Below are 21115 nucleotides of genomic sequence, written 5' to 3'. Positions count from 1 at the left end.
CTGCAGCATCTTTAAGATAAGACTGAGTGCATGAGTGATTCAGTCACTTTTTTTTCCTCTCCTGTCACATCATTGTTTTGCACAATAACAAATATCATGATTACATAGAAAAAAAGATTTATTTATGTCCTTTGAATGATAAGATCACAACTGGAAAAATTGTATATTCAGTATATTGTATGACAAAAATGTGTACTGAATTTAAAATCCAGGGGTACATATCAGGATAATCACTGTTTTCTGTACATGTACCTGTGTAAAGTCAGCAAAAATAGGCTTACAGGCCGCTACAATAACATATTCCTTTAAAACTAGGAATGATATCTGCAGAGTTAATGCTCTTGCAAGACTAAAGGCTTAAAGCTAGAAGCAGAATCACACATGACATACATTACAAGGAAATGCTACAACTAAAATATACACACATGACCAGCATTTTTTTCAAATGCCTAAAAAAAAACAAACAAACAAAAAAAAAAAAACAGTATGGGGACAAAACGAGAGAGATTTTTTTTTTTTTTTTTTTTTTTGCCGAGTAGAAAAATCCAGATAAGCCCTGAAAGCAGTCAGAGGCTTGGAAAGTAATCAGTCATCGAGGGATACTGATGATTAAGAAAAAAAAAAAGGGAAGAATTCAGCCAACATTTTAGGTGTACACAAATATAACACATTATTACAAAAATTCTGCAAGTTCTGACCAACAAAGCACAGCAGTGTGAACACACAACCACAGTCATGTTTACTCTCACATTCTCTACATATTAAACGTGATACGATGCATCGGGAGAACAAAACAACTCCATTGTTCCAGACAAACTTAAAAAAAAACAAAAAACACAGACCTGGTTTTGAGCATCAAAGTAACATATTTAAATGATACAAGGTGCCTGTGTATCCCATCACACTAACTCTACATTCTACACATTGCAAAGATTTGCTTTCATGACTCATCCTGCAGGAAGAGTGTCGTCAGGCGCCTGGAGAATTCAGCAACTGATCTGGCTACTTACGTTTACCGTGCTGAAGTTATCTTCTTGACTTCACCACAGAAAAATGCTCCGAGTCTGTAACCAGCGGCTTCACAATGACATGTGTACCTCAGGTTGTTTTTGGGTTGAAGCTCGACTTGTCTGTTTTAAGCAACAGCACTACCAGCCTCTTTAGTAAAGGAGTGTTTAAATCCCTTTAATAGCTTTTAATCTAACAACACACAAGGATCACATAAAGTATTTTCTGCATAACATTTGAAGATCTTCATTTCTTGGCAGGGGTGGAGTGTCCAGCAGCTCTAGGGGCCAACCAAGTTATGTTCACCTCAAACTTCATCTTGCTTTTGGCAAGAAAAAACATATCATTTACTTTTTTCTGGTGAGGAAAATTATTTGAAATAACACCATGTGTCACCTAACTCCACAAGATAACATATGATAACTGATTACATATGCATTTCCAGCCACAGATAATAGAAATTTTCTCTTTAATTTTTTACATTCCACAAAGTCCTCAGTCGGGGCCCAGGTACTCTGCGTTCTCTGCAGCTGGTATGTGTCCATTGGTGTGAGTCTTGAAGTTGGGAGTGAAATCCTGTTGGTAATCTGGGTTGTCTATGCTGTTCTGGGGCTGGTATTTCTGATTGGTGTAGATTATGTTGTTGGAATTGAGTGGAGAGACGGAGGAAGAGGGGAACTCGTTGAGGTATTCGGGTCCGTTGCCCAAATTCTTAAAGCAGTTCAGGTATTCTGTCTCTGTTTCGTCAGACGCGATGGTAGGAAGCAGGGTGCGAGATGGAACAGGATGCTGATAAATAGGATTCATCACATCTGAGACTCCATTCTGGTTCATGTAGTCTGTAAAAGAGTCAGAAAAACTATTTGAAATATTTTTGTGTGAATTTCATTATTCAGTAAAATGATAAAATGATATTAGACAAATAAAAAAAAAAAAACCAAACACTCCTAGTTTAGCAAAACTTCAAGATCAGTCCCTTAACCTCCAGGTCATAAAGGCACGGGTGCTCATGAACATTTAGCTCATTTATCTTGAGACATCACAGATAACAGCAGAAGCATTTCTTTCTCTCTGTCTTTTATATTTTTTAAATACATTTTTTTTCACCCCCTCCCTGAGACGTCACCTTATCGTGGTGGAGGGGTTTGTGTGTCCCAAAGATCCTAGCAGCTATGTTGTCTGGGGCTTTATGCCCCTGGTAGGGTCACCCATGGCAAACAGGTGTCTAAGGGAGGGACCAGACCAAGTACGGCTCACAAGACCCCTATGATGTACACAAACTCGGGCAGAAATGTTCCCTTGCCCGGACGCGGATTACAGGGACCCCCCTCTGGAGCCAGGCCTGGAGGTGGGGTACGAGAGCGAGCGTCTGGTGGCCGGGCCTTTACCCATGGGGCCCGGTCGGGCTCAACCCAAAAGGGTTACATGGGCCCCACCTCCCGTGGGCTCACCATCTGCAGGAGGAGCCGTAGGGGTCGGGTGCAATGTGAGCTGGGCGGCAGCAAGGGGCGGGGACCCTGGCGGTCCGATCCCCGGCTGCAGAAGCTGGCTCTAGGGACGTGGAACGTCACCTCTCTGGTGGGGAAGGAGCCTGAGCTTGTGCGCGAGGTTGAGCGGTTCCGGCTAGATATAGTTGGACTCACCTCGACGCATGGCTTGGGCTCTGGAACCAGTACCCTCGAAAGGGGCTGGACTTTCTTCCACTCTGGAGTTGCTCATGGTGGGAGGCGCCGAGCAGGTGTGGGCATTCTCATCAGCCCCCAGCTTGGTGCCTGCACGTTGGGGTTTACCCCGGTAGATGAAAGGGTAGTTTCTCTCTGCCTCCGGGTGGGGGGACGGGTCCTGACTGTTGTCTGTGCTTATGCACCGAACAGCAGTTCAGAGTACCCACCCTTTCTGGAGTCCTTGGAGGGAGTGCTGGAGGGTGCTCCTTCTGGGGACTCCATTGTTCTGCTGGGGGACTTCAATGCTCACGTGGGCAATGACAGTGAGACCTGGAGGGGAGTGACTGGGAGGCATGGTCCCCCCCTCTGAACCCAAATGGTGTTTTGTTATTGGACTTCTGTGCTGGTCATGGATTGTCCATAACGAACACCATGTTCCAACATAAGAGTGTCCATATGTACACCTGGCATCAGGATTCCCTGGGCCGCAGTTCAATGATCGATTTTGTAGTTGTATCGTCGGACCTGCGGCCACATGCCTTGGACACTTGGGTGAAGAGGGGGGCGGAGCTGTCAACTGATCACCACCTGGTGGTGAGTTGGCTCAGATGGTGGGGGAGGAAGCCGGTCAGAGCTGGCAGGCCCAAACGTGTTGTGAGGGTCTGCTGGGAACGTCTGGCTGAGTCCCCTGTCAGAGCGAGCTTCAACTCCCACCTTCAGCAGAGCTTCGAACATGTCCCGAGTGAGGCGGGGGACATTGAGTCCGAATGGGCTGTGTTCCGTGCCTCTATTGCTGAGGCGGCCAGCCGGAGCTGTGGCTGTAAGGTCGTTGGTGCCTGTCGTGGCGGTAATCCCAGGACTTGTTGATGGACACCAGCAGTGAGGGATGCCATCAAGCTGAAGAAGGAGCCTATCGGGCCTTCTTGGCCTGTGGGACTCTGGAGGCAGCTGATGGGTACCGACGGGCTAAGCGGCATGCAGCTTCGGCTGTTGCCGAGGCAAAAACTCGGGCATGGGAAGAGTTCGGCGAGGCCATGGAGAAAAACTTCCGGATGGCTTCGAGGAGATTCTGGTCCACCATCTGGCGGCTCAGGTGGGGGAAGCAGTGCTCCATCAATACTGTGTGCAGTGGAGATGGGGAGCTGCTGACCTCAGCTCGGGACGTTGTGGGTCGGTGGAAGGAATATTTCGAAGACCTCCTCAATCCTACCAACACGTCTTCCCATGAGGGAGCAGAGCTGGTGGACTCAGGGGTGGACTCTCCTATCTCTGGGGCTGAAGTCGCTGAGGTGGTCAAAAAGCTCCTTGGCGGCAAGGCCCCGGGGGTGGATGAGATCCGCCCGGAGTTCCTTAAGGCTCTGGATGCTGTGGGGCTGTCCTGGCTGACACACCTCTGCAGCATTGCGTGGACATCGGGGACGGTACCGCTGGATTGGCAGACTGGGGTGGTGGTCCCCCTTTTTAAGAAGGGGGACCGGAGGGTGTGTTCCAATTACAGGGGAATCACACTCCTCAGCCTCCCTGGTAAGGTCTATTCAGGGGTCCTGGAGAGGAGGGTCCGCCGGATAGTCGAATCCCAGATTGAGGAGGAGCAGTGTGGTTTTCGTCCTGGTCGCGGAACAGTGGACCAGCTCTATACCCTCTTTGGGGTCCTGGAGGGGGCATGGGAGTTTGTCCAACCAGTCTACATGTGCTTTGTGGACCTGGAGAAGGCATTCGACCGTGTCCCCCGGGGGCTCCTGTGGGGGGTACTCCGGGAGTATGGGGTACCGGACCCCCTTGTACGAGCTGTCCGGTCCCTGTACGACAGGTGTCAGAGCTTGGTCCGCATTGCCGGTAGTAAGTCGGATCCGTTTCCGGTGAGGGTTGGACTCCGCCAAGGCTGCCCTTTATCACCGATTCTGTTCATAACGTATATGGACAGAATTTCTAGGCGCAGCCAAGGTGCTGAGGGGATCTGACTTGGTGGCCTCAGGATTGGGTCCCTGCTTTTTGCAGATGACATGGTCCTGTTGGCTTCATCTGGTCGTGATCTCCAGCTCTCGTTTGAGCAATTCGCGGCCGAGTGTGAAGCGGCTGGGATGAGAATCAGCACCTCCAAATCTGAGACCATGGTCCTCAGCCGGAATAGGGTGGATTGCCCTCTCTGGGTCGGGGGTCAGGTCCTGCCTCAAGTGGAGGAGTTTAAATATCTCGGGGTCTTGTTCACGAGTGAGGGAAGAATGGAGCGCGAGATCGACAAATGGATCAGTGCGGCGTCTGCAGTAATGCGGGCTCTGCGCCGGTCTGTCGTGGGGAAGAAGGAGCTGAGCCAGAAGGCGAAGCTCTCGATTTACCAGTCGATCTACGTTCCTACCCTCACCTATGGTCATGAGCTGTGGGTCGTGACCGAAAGAACGAGATCTCGTATACAGGCGGCTGAAATGGGTTTCCTCCGCAGGGTGGCCGGGCTCACCCTTAGAGATAGGGTGAGGAGCTCGGTCATCCGGGAGGGGCTCAGAGTAGAGCCGCTGCTCCTCCGCATCGAGAGGAACCAGTTGAGGAGGCTCGGGCATCTGGTCAGGATGCCTCCTGGACGCCTCCCTGGTGAAGTGTTCCAGTCACGTCCCTCTGGGAGGAGACCCCGGGGAAGACCCATGACACGCTGGAGGGATTATATCTCTTGGCTGGCCTGGGAACGCCACCCCACCGCAGAGTTGGCAAATGTAGCTGGGGAGAGGGAAGTCTGGGCTTCCCTGCTTAGGCTGCTGCCCCCGCGACCTGACCCCGGATACGCGGCAGAAGATGAAGATGAAGATGACATTTTTTCACTCAAATTTACTTTCATCACTTCGTAATGCAGTTGTGAGGATGAACTGTGCAATGGCCTCACAGACAGGCTACAGCAACTCATAAACGTTAGATAAATTTTAGAAAGTGAATTTTGCATAAATGAGACCTTTAAAATAATCCTCCTTTTAACATTTACAAATTTACCACAAGGGTTTGCATTTTGATCAAATTTGTGAAATGTATTTATGCAATGAGGACAGATTTACTTCTTTAAAGTATGAAAGCATAAAATGGAAAAAAAAGACTGATGAATGTTTTACATATGTGACAATCTTTTATGAACAGAGCACTATTCTGAAATTCTTTTGTTTTACAATAAATCCCTACCGTGGCAATTGTGTAAAATAAATGGAAGAAAGACGCGAGTATCTTTCTTACCCACTAGATGTCTCCCTTCCTTACAGATGGGACGGCACCCTTCTGAATGACATGAAAATCTTAACATCACAGGTTTTTTTTTCCTAACTTGGGCAGCTACTGACCTGGAGCAGGTTGGAAGGCCTCATCTAAAAAGTTGTCTGTGGGATCAGGAATATATCGAACTAAGCCTCCATCAACGCTTGGGAATCCATTCTGTAACAAACGACAAATGTTTTCAGCGGCACTCCCAGCATAATGCAACACTAACACATTAACACAAAGAAGAGCAATTTTGAAAGGTTTAATTTAGTCTAACCTGTAATCCATTTCTACCATGGCATGTCCCAATGCTACTGTTGAGACTCTGAAACACAAATAATTTAAACTTGAGTTCAATTCACATGCAATTTATTCCCCCATTTCCGTCCTGCACTTAATCCCATATATTCATTTTATGTGTATGTTTATCAAGGCATGTCTTTCTTTTGCCGTTTTGATTTATTTTAAAATCTTTAAGGGAGACATTTGGATGTAGATCATGTGTTTCTGTGGCAACAAACACCGCTTTACTCTTCAGTACAAGCTGATTAGAATCAAAATCTGCTTCGAGGAGTAGATTTATATTCATTCAGGCAACCTGACAAGCTTTGTTGTGTTTGTCAAGCTCCCACGTCAAAGCACTGTGAGCAGTGAAAGTGAGCAAATACAGAGTACAGAGTGACAGCTCTGGCAATGCAATTACTTTCAACAAGAAAAGGAAATTGAACATGCTGAAGCAGCAACCATCTGTAAAAGAAGACTCTTGACTTTTAGTAGGTTGTGCCTCAACAGTGATATTACAAAAGCAGGCCTGCTCTGAGCTTTTATTGAGGCCCTTCTGACTGTCTGTAAAGGTAATCAAACGTGAAAGTTCATACGGGCTAACCAGGTTCTCCGTGGCCCAGGTAGGAGAGCCAGACCCACGCATGGCCTTCACTGAACCTGAAGGAGATGAGTTCTTCTTACTCAGTTCTCATCAATCAAAGGCCAGCTGGAAGGAAACATGGGTGAGGCATTGGTGGAGCACAAGCGGTGGAGGTCAGGACAGAACAGCTGTCAGAATGAGGGCAGCAGAAGGGTTCAGGCCAGGTAATGCTGGCCACTTTTTACATTCCCTACACTGCAAGATCCTCCACGTTCATCTCAGATGCTGATGATCTCTCCCTGCTGAATGCAATGAAAGCTAATTGTTCAAGATGACCTAAAAGATGACTGTTAATTTCCATTCTGAGTCACAGGATAATTATTTATGCAGAAAGCCCATTTCCCCAAAACACTGTTAAAATAGCCCGTTTAAATTTTCAAACACTTCACTGCACGTTGGTGAAAAACGCATCGTGTTGCAATTTCTTCCTCTGCTCTCACAATTAACGGAGCTTTTTCTGGAAAAATACAGCAGTATTTCTGCTTTTAATGCTGGAATAAAGGTAATGTAACTGAGCTGTATGTTTGAAGTATTGTGTGCATTTTTCTTCACTGATGATGAGTTCAGGTGATCCAATTCTGGAGGAAAGATCACAGCATGGCCGTAACTTCTTAAAATCATAATAAGTTAGAATTAATGATAATGCTTCAGGCTAACAACCCGATATATCAGAAGCTAATCCAGTCCTTTACAGATGGCAGGGGATTGCTGATGGAAGTATTTTGAGGTTCTTCCCGTCCACTCTGTCATCAGACACATTACCTTTCATGACGCTTGTAATTTTCAGCTACGCTCCAAGCAGTCAGAGCAGCTGTGTTTTTTAGAATGACTCATGTAATCATTACCAACTGTTAGCTGACAGGTAGGCATCTGGCAGATTTGAGATGTTTCCCTGCTCCAAGACACTTGATTCAAATAAGTTAAATTATGCCACGATATGGAAGTAATACAAGTACTGGTAGCAGTTAGTCTTTGCTTTTTGTGACTGTTTATGCATTTGTCATTGTTTTACAGTCTGTTCCTCTGCTACATCTTTTACTTAGAGTAGCACTAGCATGTCTGACTCGCTTTAATGACACAGTGACATGTAGCACGCACACTTTCAGAGCTGTTGGTGTTCAGTAGTGCCCCAAGGCTGACAAACTACCCTTCACTACCTTTGCTTCTGGGATGCAGCTTGATGTTACAGTTTCGCTTTTCGTACCGCATCACATGACAGCAACCAGATATTACCAATTGCTCCAAGACGGATCACTGAGAAAATATGCCAAAGTTCTGTAATGTCTCTTTAAGCTTTGCCAGTGTTGCTGGCAGTAGAGTGTAGAAACTGAAACTAAATTTGGATTACAGTACAGTTGAGACCAAATACACATATTTCTGACGTACCAGCAGTGATACTGAAGATTTCTCACCTTTATTTTTTTTTTTCCTTTTGCCAGGATGAATATTGGCAAGTCTTTTACAGCATCATTTTAAGTGACATGAATGACTGATAAAAAATACAGATGAAACAATATCTAAATGTTTTAATGAGATGGTTTACATGAAGGGGGGGGGGGGGGGGGGGGGGGGGCTTACCACAGACTGAAGCAGTGGGGTGTGGGAGGTACTCGGACTGCTAAAGAAGCTGTGCTGTGGCACCAGGTATTCATCTACATCCACAGCATCCTCCATGTCCTCTCCACCGATCAGGCTGCGGTAGAACTGTGTGTCTGCAGGACTTGGTAGATGCATGCGGTCGTCACCCTGAAAAAGAAATATTTGCCTATGGTTTTGTGGCTCTGACACATGACTGCGGTTTAACATCAAATTCACAGCAGATTCTCGCAATGAGAAGCGCTGTGAATCCTACCTGGATGACAAGATAGCGGGATGGATCTCGAGCCATTTTCGTAAACTCGGCTGTTAGTTCTCGAAAGCGAGGCCGACTGTCTGCATCGATCATCCAACCTACACAGATACATCCACAGAAACAATAAAAAAAGGGATTTAAAAATCTCTTTGACTATAGTCAGAATGTAAAAAAAAACAAGGACAAACTAAGAGTTTGGACTCATTCCTATTTTTATTAGTTATGCGGTAATTCTCATCAACAATTTAATCCACACATAACCTATTGCAATGGCCCAGGTAGAGGCATCTAATGTTTGTATTTGCCTGACAAAATGTAATAAATGATGAAGCAATCTAATACAAACTTTATAACATTTATTTAGTCCTTTATTTTTAATCCATCATATAATTAGCTAACACTAACAGGTTCTTCAAGCACAAACTCTATATTGACTATGCCAGTTATATCTACATTAATAAGTGCAAATATACTAAGCTTACATTTCACCATGATCATGTAGACATCTATAGTACAGATCGGTGGTTGAGGCAGGCGCTCTCCCTTCTCCAGGACCCTTGATACATCACTGGCTGGAATCCCATCGTAAGGCTTGCTCCCAAAAGTCATCAGCTCCCAGACTGTCACACCTACAGTACAGGGAGGGGGACAGTTGGTAAATGTCACTCTCATGAGCTGTCATTCAGTCTGTTTTGCTTCAAATAGCAGAGAAGAAACAAGAGTGACAGGATGAACACTTCTCAAATATCACACAGTAACAAAATGTTGACAAATTGAGTCCCTGCAGGAGTGGGAGTCAGCAGGATGCATCTCTGCGTTGGAGGAACTAAAGAAGGGAAAAGGAGGGAAGGAAGCTTGTTACTTCTGCCAGGGTCTGCTGATGCTTTTGCCAGATTGAGCGGAAGGCATAATAAAACCCTTGGGAAAATAAGATTTGGAAGAAGGCCCACTCTAAAACAGCTATGCTGTGTTTCATTCCTGAGTGTGTTTGTGTGAGTGCTTGTGTGGTTGTGTAGGCATCTTTCCATATGTACACTCCTGAGTTGGAGGGACATCTTGAGTGGGTCAAAGTAACAATTTCTCCTGACGTAAAACTATCCATCTGAGACTGCCTGTGTGTAGGTGTGTGCTACCTGCGTCCTAAATCGCAGATGTTCCCCTTTCATTTTGTGTTTTAAAATGTTTAGCGGCTTTGTTAGCTCCAAAAACAACATCCAGTGTGGAGCTTGAGAACGACTGTCTTTTCTCTTTGCCTCGCTTACTGTTAAAACACTTTATTTAGCAATGAAAAAAGATTTCTCCAGTGAGACTGCTACTAATACTCGGGAGGAGCACAAAGCCCCAGCTGTTTTACATATTTGAAGTTGCACAAGGATTCAAGCTCAGTCTGGGACAAACTGTGAGCAAAGTTCTGACTTACTCAGCTAGAAGTAGAGCATACATCCACAACATAGAAATACAGGGCTTACCATAACTCCATACATCACTTTGGTGAGTGTAGGTTCTGTTCAGGATAGATTCAAGAGCCATCCATTTTATTGGCACCTGCAGAAACAGAAAGTATTAAGACACACACCATCAGAACAGTTGTGTAGTGTTTATTATGTTTTCTTGTCTAAAGCAACACCATTCATGCTTCATGTGTTTTATCTGCAATGTTTCACATGCATGTGTTCAAAGGGTTGTTAACAAAGAAAAAGTTATGACTGATAATAACTGGTTCATTCAATCTGCACTATGAAATAATCCAAATCCCTTCAGAGCAGCGTGACAACCTATTAAAAACAGGGTCAACTCATATATAGTCGAAAATGGCTTCTTTATTGGAAGTCTTGTGCCACTTAAGAAGGAAATTCAATGACATTATCACTTTTAGTTTATAATACAACTCTACTGTAAACCAGTAGTGGAGAACAGAAATAGTAATATGTTTTAGAACAGTGTGTTTTTTCATCAGTTTCCAGTTTTTACAGGAGAAGAGAAAATGAATGCTGTAACTCTACTTTAAAACGCTAGCTGTCTGCTTATCTATTGATTAACAGCGCTTAATTCCTGAGGGAAAATTGTCCTAAAATCTTAAATCAACAGCCAGTTTCAGTGTATCTATACATTTTATAATTAATAATAATTGTGTATTTCTGTGTTTGAGTACGAGATTAATCAGATGTATTTTGAGGTAGCACTTTGAAAAACACAGATAAAGTAATTGAATAATACTGCCATGTAAAATCTCACCAAAAATATTTTTGTTGATTACTTCAGTCATATGGAAATGGATTTATGACCTTAGTGTTTGAGAATCGTTTTACTGTATAAACCCTCTCAGGCAAAATTTTTGGTAAATACAGCATACATAATAAATTCTCTACTGCTTCCAATGCAATGGACAAATGATTACACAAACCTGACTGATTTAACTTGCCATGTCTCTTAGAACTCAGCTCACAGTCAGGAACTAATTATATAACAACACTTACATAAGATTTGGAGCAAGAGTAAGTGAGAAAAATACCATCTTTCATGGAATGAAGCCCACTTTTTTCAGTTATTGTTATTTCTTGCTTTTATTATTTTTTAAGTGCTCCGTCTGCAAGAGGTCCAATCTGTGTGCTGCAAAGACTATTTTACAACTGTATCAAATAAAAAGCAATATTCAAAGTTACAGTATGTAGAATAATTGGGGATTTACTGGAAGAAATGCAGTTTAATATGTACAATTTTGTTCAAATTACATTAAAATAATGAGTTCTGTGTCACAGTAATTATAATAATCAGAAAGAGAAGAAGAGCACTCAGGTGATTGCAATCTGCTATTTTGCCACTAGATGGCACTAAACTGAACACATGACTCCTTTAAACTGCAACTTTGGATTAAAAAACATATCTGAATTATCTGTAACACAAAAAGTAGCATTACAAACACATTACATGACCAATACCAACCTTCCCTCCATCAGCGTGGTACTCTTTCTCATCAGCACTGAGCAGTCTGGCCAGACCAAAGTCAGTGATTTTAATATGTTGAGGAGTCTTGACCAGGACATTTCTGGCTGCCAAGTCACGATGCACCAAGTGGCGCTCCTCAAGGTAGTTCATGCCCTTTTGTTAAACAAATAATGTGATGCAGCTGATTACAATAGTGGCACTTTCAACAACTGATTGACAAGCCATGTTGCATGTTTGGATGCAATAAAACCTTCTGCCCTTTATAACAACGGTGAAAAGAAAACTAACGGGATTTGCTTGTTCTGCAGAAGATTATTTAAGAATGAGCAAGCAGAAAACATATACTTATACTTACTATACATGCACAACAATAACTGCAGCCCAATACAGAACACACCACATAACGCAGCACCTCAGAGAGCTTACCTTGGCTATCTGCACACACCAGTTGAGCAAGTACTGGGAGCCGATATTGTCTTTGTTCTCTTTGACATAGTCCAGCAGGCAGCCGAATGGCATCAGCTGTGTTATGAGCTGCACCGTCGAAGTGAGGCAGATGCCCAGCAGGCGACACACATAGGAGTGTTCCATACTGGCCATCACGTATGCTTCCTGATTGGTGCACAAAGACGTATAGTTTTAGGTTTCATTACCCATTTTTCTGTGTATTCTCAGTAAGGTCAACAATATATTTGCCTTCCAGCCAATTTCTCATGAATTTAGGCAGGCTTGTGCACATTCATCAAGTCACCTGATAGTTCAAGAAACATCTGTGGCACACAAAGTATGAGGCAATTACACTTCTTTGCAGCAGTTACAGCTACATTTATTTTAGTGAGAGTGGAAACTCTCGATCATCATAACAGAAAGCATCTTTAATGGGGAAAAAAGGGGGGAGGGGATCAACATGATAATTAACAGTACTGGATTGCAAAGAAAAAAATAGGCTCTGGCAAGGAGATATAAGCCAACAGACTGCACTTAACTCATATGTGTATTATGTGCAAGCCAAATATTTCCCTGGTTCTACTGAAATTCTATTCTATTGTTAAATTTCCACACTGGGAGGCTTGCTATTCTGACAGGGACAAGAGAAAGAAAGTTCAAAACTGTTGCTCTGTCTTGGCCTCAAATGCAGGACTGCTCTCCAGTCAGGAAGTTCGCTGTACTTGCTTGCCTACAACAACATGCCGGCGCAGAGCGAATGAGCAGCATCAGGATGGCATTCCTTTCCAAAACACCTCAGCCTGACATTACACACCAACGCATTCACATCACCCTCTAACAAATTAATCCCATTTCCCAGAGCTCTGTAAGGCAGTCACTATGTAACATGACACATTCTCTATTACAAGGAAAAACAAGTGTTCATTAGTTTCAGACAAAGTTCTGTGTGCTATAAATTACAGCATACATTAGGAGATACCATCTGTCAGACAACAGCTGACACTCTGTGCAACACATTAAGACACTGGCCTTTTTTTTTTTTAAACTAAAAAACACCTAACTTTCCTTTTCATTTCCAGCGAGCAGCACACGTTTTGCCGAAGTCGGCTGGGAAATAACATGTTAAATAGATGGCTATTTAAAGAGTCAGTTTTACAGTAAATGTGTAAACCAGAACTCAAACAAATTAGTGAACCTACATCCAAAATCTCTTTGTTTGCTTTGGGTGATGTCGCCTCTCTCAGTTCCTTGATTGCCACGGGAATCTTCACATCCTCTCCCTCAGGGACCCACAGACCCTGTGAGGACACATGTTTCTTATTTTTACATACAAGAATCACTTAAAAAAAACACATGAACAGCCTTGCAAACATTTAAACTGACAGTTCTGTTACACATGTTAACCTGCATGTAATTGGGGGCAGCAACCTCTACAGAGCATACAGCCAAATTGCAATATAAACCATGAAAAAAAGACAAATCTTATGAAAAGCTTAAACCTGAAATATGTAAGAATCCAGAAACATCCTATACTTCAGCTTCTAACTAAAATATTTTTTATTTCAAGTTTTACATGCTTTCAAAACCAGCTGTAAAAATACTGGGAAACCCAAATTTAACTGCAATTTGTCTTCACATGAAACCCAAAGCCCATAATAAGAATACCATAACAACACTGTGGAGTCACTTGTGTGTGATTTGACAGGTTTGGAAAACTGTCTTGTAATGGAAAAATTGATATCACATGTTGATGAGTGAACACACCAGAGAGGTTTTGGCTGTGTACACTTGGCAGCTTCGAGCGCGACAGAGCTTCAGCTTCTGCACAGCACTGGAATTTGCTCTTAACAAAAGCTTGGTTTGAAAGATAAATTTGAGCAAGAGCTTACCTTGTAAACTGTTCCAAATGCTCCTGATCCCAGCACCTTGATTTTCTTAAATTCAGTTTCCTTCAGGATCCGCAGCAAAGCCTGATTTGGTGCCTGTCCACTGGGAGTGAGTGGTTCAACAAGCTGCACGGAAGAAGTGAAAGTCCTTGACTCCATTTAACAGACTGAAAACTTGTTTTTAAACGTCTTCTTTCAAGTGTAGGAAGGTAGGCTGCTTTAACTTACCTCTCTCTCTTGGAGCAGTCTGCGCACAGTTCTCTTCCTCTTGATGTGGCGACGGCGAAGCACGACAAAGACAGACAGGGCTGCAACAAGCACAGCCAGCAGCCCACCGACTACACCAGCGGCGATCATAGGCGAGGAGCTGGAAAATGAAATATTAACATTTGTGAATCGAGAGATGTGATTTGTTGTTTGTCTTTTAGGATTTGCTAAATTTTCCCACCTTTAAGAATGCATATATTTCTGTGTAAACATGGGAGGAAATTTTACACACCAAAACCGAGGATAAAGCGAATTCAAATAAAAATGTACATTAGCTATTTGTGAATGGCAAAATTGCGACAACCTTCGCTGTCTGCATCTTTTGTGTCTACCTCCTTGTGCAGCAATAACTCTAAGCTTGCTGATTAGCCCAGCACATCTGCTTGGGAGGAAAGCTTAAACTCTTGGTTGTTGGTATGTTTCTGCTCATGAAAAACTTTCTCCAGGTCCCTTTACAGCACATCTACTAGATTAGGCTGTTCAATAAGATCAACTGTTTCTGTTGAACCAATTTCTTTTGGTTCAAGAAGAACAAATGGTGAAAAAGGCCCAAATTATGAGACATGCTCAACATTAAAGTAAAAAGTCAAGTCTTGTGTCATGGCCCATAACATAATGTCATGTAACCTTTTTATTTTTTTTGTTTGTTTTTCATGTGATTTTTGTTAAACTGTAGATAAAGCCGTATTTTTTTCTTTTTTGCAGAGCAGTGTTCATTATTCTGTTGGCGGATTTATGGACATAAAAAAAAAAGCGATGTGAGCGATGTCATTAGTTTCTTAGAAGTTACCCAGTGTTCCTTTGTGTTACACACTGCGTTACCGTTGCTGACTGACCGCTCCTGGAGAAGTTAACAATGGTTTAGAATTTCCTTCATTTGTACACAATCTGTCTGACTGTGACTCATGAAGTCTAAACTGTTTGGAGTTTTATAATCTTCTCCAGCCTGATGAGCATAAACTATTCTTCATAAAATATTTGTTTGTGCGCTGACACACTTCCAAAAACTTACGTGCTAAATCTGACTTTGATAAATAAATAAAATAGTGGCCTCTCCCACCAGCATTGCCATTTCAATGAACATAAATCCCCAATTATACTCTCATCTCCAGTTTTAGAGTTAATCCTGGAGGTTTACATACATTTGCCATTTACAGATAATTTTCTACCATACAGTAATGAAATACAAATATAATAAATAAATGAAACACGGTCACTATAATTACCTTTTCATATGGCAGCCTTCAAGACCAGGTCCATTGCATCTGAAAATAAATCAAGGCAAAGAATCTAATGTAACTATACTGTTCAGGTTCTTTCTCTCTTCATACAAACTTAGTCAACATCAAGCGACTGTGTTTTCGTGACGCTAAGCAAGGCTTTAAAATTAGTAACCATCAAACAGAAATCACTGTTGCCAAACTTCTCTTTTTTCCCCTCGACTTCATTTGTGTTACTGAAATCCTTCAAATTTTCTACAAGACTAAATACTCTTAATGGATGCATCAATCAGTGGACTCAGCTGGAAACTGTTTATTTCCATGTATCTCAATGATGTATTTATAAAACACTCATATTCTTCTTCATAAGAAGTAACTTAAAACAGTTAGAGAGGCCCGTCAACATGATTGCTTTCAGTGGTTTAGAGATATGTCAGATCCATTTCCCCAGTCACTCATCCGTATACCACCACAGATCACTGTTGACTGTAGATCACTGGAAACGTTTGGTCTGCTCTCAGATCTGCTTGAATCATCATTGTTTTGTTCCACAACGAAGAACAGACCACTGAAACTCAATACTTGAATAAATGGAGACCGGTGGCTTCAACAGGAGATAACATAAAGAATATCTATTTGTTGTGTATGGAAACAAGCAAAAACTCAGATGCTAGTCTGCAACGTCGCTACTAAACTGCATGATATTAACAATCTCAACATGATGGAAACCAGACTTTTCTTTGTAATCTTTGCCAACTGATCCACAGCTGACCTTTGGGCATGCATGTCTACAATCAGAAAGATGTTTGTATCACAGTTCTTTGTTCTTTACTGCTTTTACCCTTGAGTGCAGTTTTTGTGGCATAGCTGGCACACTCTCCTCTCATCAGCGTATTTCCACACCAGGGTGTCATCCTCTCCTGGCACGCCTTGCGGACAGCGGGACACACAGAACAATCCATCTTGGAAATTGGCACACTTAGTGCAGTTTCCAGAACCCTGGAAGTAAATAAGACCTGCAATGTTTACAACTCTTTTGTGTGCAGCTGTAAATATTGAATAAGATACAGTCTCATAATAATAATTTCTCAAAGAACGCTGTATTATTCCTTCTCATAAAGCAGACAGTGTTTGGCAATGATGACCCATGCAGACAGTTTTAATTAACAGTCTTTTTTCTTCTATACACCTTCTGCACACAAAAGCTGCAACTAAACATTTTAATACCACCAATCAGAATCTTTCTCAACCTGTATTTCTGTTTTTCATAATGAAGGTCTACATTCCCCAGCTGTTTGCAGAAAAAGAGAGGCCCAAACTTGTTTTAATCAAAGGTGGGATTAAAAGAATACACAAAAAAGAGCACATTTAGCAGACTTCATCTGACAGCCACACCTCTTATTCCAAACACAACATGCCTTGCGGCTGCACTGCATTATGGTCTACCAAGTCTGCAAATCATGGAAAATTCTGTAGGGAAGTTAAGCTACGTAAATGCTGAGATGTTCAGAAATCTTGTTTAAAAACTCTTTAACAAGATTAATTGTTGGGAAAAGACATACAGGCGCCTCGCACGTTGCAGTGCTGTTCATCCGCTGACACTCTGGGTGACACACCATGCACGTTTTATTCACAGCTGCCTCCCGTGGCTCTCTGTGAAAACAAACAGAAATCTGACTGAATCTCCCTACAGGGCAGCTTCATTTTAGATGCATACATGTGAGGTTGACACTCCTGATCCTTTTATTGAGGACAGAAGTTAAATTGTAAGCATGTCAAGATGAAATGTTTGACAAAAAAAAAAAGCTCAAAGACAAACGACTCTGTGTGTGTTTTGCAGTTTCTCCAACAGTGTTTGTATTATTCCTGCTGAAGATTTAACTTCAAAATGTCTTGGATCCTATACTTTAATCCCCCAATATTTTCTAAATTAATCTACCTAAGTCTGGAGATGTTCATAGTATGAAAACAACTTTTTGAAAGGGCAAACTCAAGCTCACATACATCTGATGTTTAGACTGTTAAAATAAACAGTTGATTTTAGATCTTAAAAGGCAACTAACTGTGACTGTTTCCTTACCCATCCAGGATGTTGCAGGAGTCCACACAGCTCCCATCACGGCTGTAGTCGCGACAGCCAAAACACATGTCTGGGCCCGGGCCCCAGCAGCCATCTGTACACTTCACATCGCATGTGTTGTTCTTCAGAGCTAACACCAGACATATAATTTCAAGCCAGGATCTTGATAACTATCCCCATTTGGAAATGAATTATTTGATTGCATAAACAAATGTTTCATAAGGCAGCAGACTCATTTCAACCTACCACATGTGGCGGCATCAGCATTTTCCTGCACAGTAGCAGTTTGACTTTCTGATTTGAAGAGCCTCTCCCAGTGACTTTTGTTGGTGTAGCAGAGGTTCTTGTTCTTGATTATGACAACGTCTCCATCGCTGATCTCTTTGAGTGACCGAAGGCCGAGGGAGTTAATATCAAGCTGAATCATAACCACACTGCGGCTTCCACTAATTAAAGAAAAGATAAGACAGCATGACAAAAAAAGAGAAGTTTTACAAAATTCTTGAGTAAGTCTCAACTCTTCTGTGGCAATTTTTTTTTCTTGTTTTCCAGCAGATGTGATCCCAGGGGATCTTTACAAGGAACATACCGTTTTGTTCTTCCTCGAATGATTTCCAGATTCTCAAAAGGACTGAGCGAACTCAAGTTCTCCTCCCAGTACTGAATCCACAAGTACCCTTAAGCAACACATGGCCTGTTAGTTGTGGAGTTTTTTTTTTTTTTAAGTGTTGTGGATTACTCATGTCTTACGTGATCTTACCAGTAATTTCTTTAACTGTTTTGAATACATCAAGCTGGCCAGGTGCCATGGGTAATGTTTTGGTGTACGGATCCCTATTAGAAAGAAAATACACATTAACAGAAACTGGCAAAGGTGCAGTTGATATCAGAGTGTTATACTGGAAATGTAGCCATCTTACCCTTTAATTGATGTGTAGATGATTGCAACATTGCCATTGATTTTGGTGCAGTTTTTAAAGGAGCCAATGTTTGTGGCATTGATTGCCAGCGTGTAGGTCAGGTTTCCCATTCCAAGTCCATCACACACTGGAAACAATTCAAATATTATATAAACACTGCTGAAAGAAGTGTTTATTGACTTTCTCGCTGATCTCAACATAAACTTCAGACAATAAAGTTGAGTTTAAAACCTAATGTGCAATGATATTGTAATGATAAGACATATCATATATAGACCTATCAATAAACTATAAAAGAAAAATAGCATCAAGTCCAGAATGCAGCAGACAAAATAGAAAAACAAACAATAAAGGTTGGTTCTCCTTGAATCACCAAGTTATTCCACAAGCTTTCTTTTTATGCAGTTCTGAGTGTCCCATAAAAGCAGCTGGGCAGAGACCACTTTCTGCTTTAATGCCCCTTATCATATGGCATTTTTCCTTCTGAGACTAATAAAGGTTTATCTTTTATTTAAATTAAGCAAATCTAACATTTGTTTTGCACTTTTCAGTTTGGGGACTTGCTGCAGTTTATCATTACAATCTTAACTGAATTCCTTGTTTGCTATTTTCATCAATAGAAGTACAAAATATTGACTGAAACCAAAGCAAAGACTCCAGTTCGGTGCCAAGTGCTACATAAGAAAGGAAGTGCATGCGTGTCTTTGGACGGTGGGAGGAAGCCAGAGTGCATGGAGAGAACCCACGCATACGTGGGAAACTCCACACAGAAAGGCCACTGTTTGAACTCTTATCCAGCTAAGGTTTGAAACATTGACCTTCCTGCTGTGAGGCCATGGTGCTAAATTAGCACCATGGCCTCAGCAGTTGCTAACCACATCACCATGCAGCCCCCGACTCCTCCAGTGGCAATGGCACAACCAGAAACCCCTTTCACTTTAAAAATGTAAGCAATTTTTGTTGTCAGAAGTTTTAGGCTAAGCTTTTTTTTTTTTTAAAAGCGTTGTCTACAAAAAACAAAAAAAACCCTCCTAAAATATTTTGTCATGCTAGTTAAAATCATAACGAAGTTGCATGTTTGGGGGTTTTTTGGGCATTTTTTATGTTTGACCAAAATAGTAACACTCTCATGGACCCATTTTCTTTAATTATTCGTTCTAATACTACAAGGTGTATTTATGGTCAGAAATGTGTCATCGGCTTTAACAGTAACAGCTGAACTTCCCACCTTTTGGACACAGTCCTTCACACTTTGCACACTTTCTGATTCCTCCTTCATCCACTTCGTATGTGTTGCCGCTGCACGTCCGCACACATGCTCCATGATCAGTCACAACATAATTATCTGAAATGATTGCAAAATATCAGTGTTTCCCTTCATCAACGTATCATATTCAATATGCACAAGCTGAATATTACAAAGGACACACAGACAAAGACATAAAAACCATAGATATCTAAAACAACCAGTTTTAGATTGTGTTATTTAAATTAAATTGATTTAAATTATGTAGGTCATACATTGAAGAGTGAGTAAAGCAAGAACTGTGCAAGTTAAACTTTTAAATACAGGTTGTTGCATTAACACCCTGAAACTCAATACATTTCTTGCCCTGTTTAAAGTATACATTTAAACTTTAACAAACTGTAACCACAGACTAACAACCCTGAAGGACACCCTGAGCCTTTTGAGCCTGAGCCAAAGAGGGAAAAAAAAAAGCCTCTAATCTTGCAGAATGCATTTCACATTTGCAACCAAAATGCTTTTCTTTACCTTTAATGTCAACACACATACAGTGTGTGGCTTTCTGTAAGCTTCTAGATATAATTTAGCAGAAACTGAACAAGTTTCTGTCTTCAAGCACTGCTGTGCACAGTTCAGCTTGTAAGTAGAGAAGTTAGCAGCTTTGAACAAGTATCTGTTTATAGCAGTTCTTACGAGGGCAGCTTTTCACACAGGTGGCCCCGAAGTTGTACTTTCCATGTGGGTTAGGGACCAGCTGGTGCAGGTTAGGATCGTAGCGCATGAGCCCTGGACACGAGTCCTTACACACCCCATCATCCTGGAAGTCCCGACAGGCCTGCAGCACAAATAACAGTTGTCTAGTATGCCGGGACCAAAACAGAGCCCCTCACTAATGATAACACTGCATTCCTCTATCTCAGCCTTGGCTTAATTCTCAAAGCTACATAGAGAGGGAGAGTAGACACTCATCCTCAAGGTCCTGCCAAACAAAAGATTTAATCAGCAGTTACATGTCTCACTGGTATTAAAACCAAAACAATACTTCTGATCATAAAAGCAGATACTGCTGAGTGAGTTTTTGCTTTGTAAGAGAGTTCTCAGCCAGATTTAATGAGTTGGTTTAAAATATTTAAAGACAGTCACCAGACAGTCGGTGGGTCGGGGTCCCGTGCATCCTGCTGCACAGTGCTCATTGCAACAGTCACTAGGTGAAGGTCCTCTGCATCTCTTCGAGCACTGCTGTGCACAGTTCAGCTTAGTAACTGGAGAAGAGAGCAGGACAAATTCAGTGTAATGACTCGTTATTTTCCAGATTCTGAGACACATCCAAGCTAAATATCCTTCACATCCTGCAATGTTTTTAGTGTTTTAAAATTTGTGACACTGGTTGTATGAACTAAATTTTTCAAATAATTAACCAAAT

At 42.1% G+C, this 21115-nt stretch overlaps 1 protein-coding gene across 1 annotated transcript in view; it reads right to left on the bottom strand.

The window, feature by feature from the left end:
• Positions 1-135: 135 nt before the first annotated feature.
• The window catches only part of egfra (epidermal growth factor receptor a (erythroblastic leukemia viral (v-erb-b) oncogene homolog, avian)), a 41580-nt gene continuing 20600 nt past the window's right edge, over positions 136-21115 (bottom strand). The window contains exons 6-28 of the mRNA XM_079243642.1: positions 20836-20954; positions 20386-20527; positions 19675-19791; positions 18447-18573; positions 18287-18360; positions 18116-18203; positions 17773-17972; positions 17527-17656; positions 17009-17099; positions 16288-16445; positions 15453-15491; positions 14188-14326; positions 13963-14085; positions 13273-13371; positions 12053-12238; positions 11624-11779; positions 10150-10225; positions 9163-9309; positions 8681-8778; positions 8407-8574; positions 6181-6228; positions 5987-6077; positions 136-1847 (exon numbers count right to left, since the gene is read on the bottom strand). Coding sequence (XP_079099768.1) covers positions 1504-1847; positions 5987-6077; positions 6181-6228; positions 8407-8574; positions 8681-8778; positions 9163-9309; positions 10150-10225; positions 11624-11779; positions 12053-12238; positions 13273-13371; positions 13963-14085; positions 14188-14326; positions 15453-15491; positions 16288-16445; positions 17009-17099; positions 17527-17656; positions 17773-17972; positions 18116-18203; positions 18287-18360; positions 18447-18573; positions 19675-19791; positions 20386-20527; positions 20836-20954 — 2960 coding nt within the window. The 3' untranslated portion in view covers positions 136-1503. The remainder of the gene's footprint in view (positions 1848-5986; positions 6078-6180; positions 6229-8406; positions 8575-8680; positions 8779-9162; positions 9310-10149; positions 10226-11623; positions 11780-12052; positions 12239-13272; positions 13372-13962; positions 14086-14187; positions 14327-15452; positions 15492-16287; positions 16446-17008; positions 17100-17526; positions 17657-17772; positions 17973-18115; positions 18204-18286; positions 18361-18446; positions 18574-19674; positions 19792-20385; positions 20528-20835; positions 20955-21115) is intronic.

This window comes from Telmatherina bonti (genome assembly GCF_933228915.1).
Source record: "Telmatherina bonti genome assembly, chromosome: 7".
NCBI lineage: Eukaryota > Metazoa > Chordata > Actinopteri > Atheriniformes > Telmatherinidae > Telmatherina > Telmatherina bonti.
This window is presented reverse-complemented; position numbering and strand designations above follow the sequence as displayed.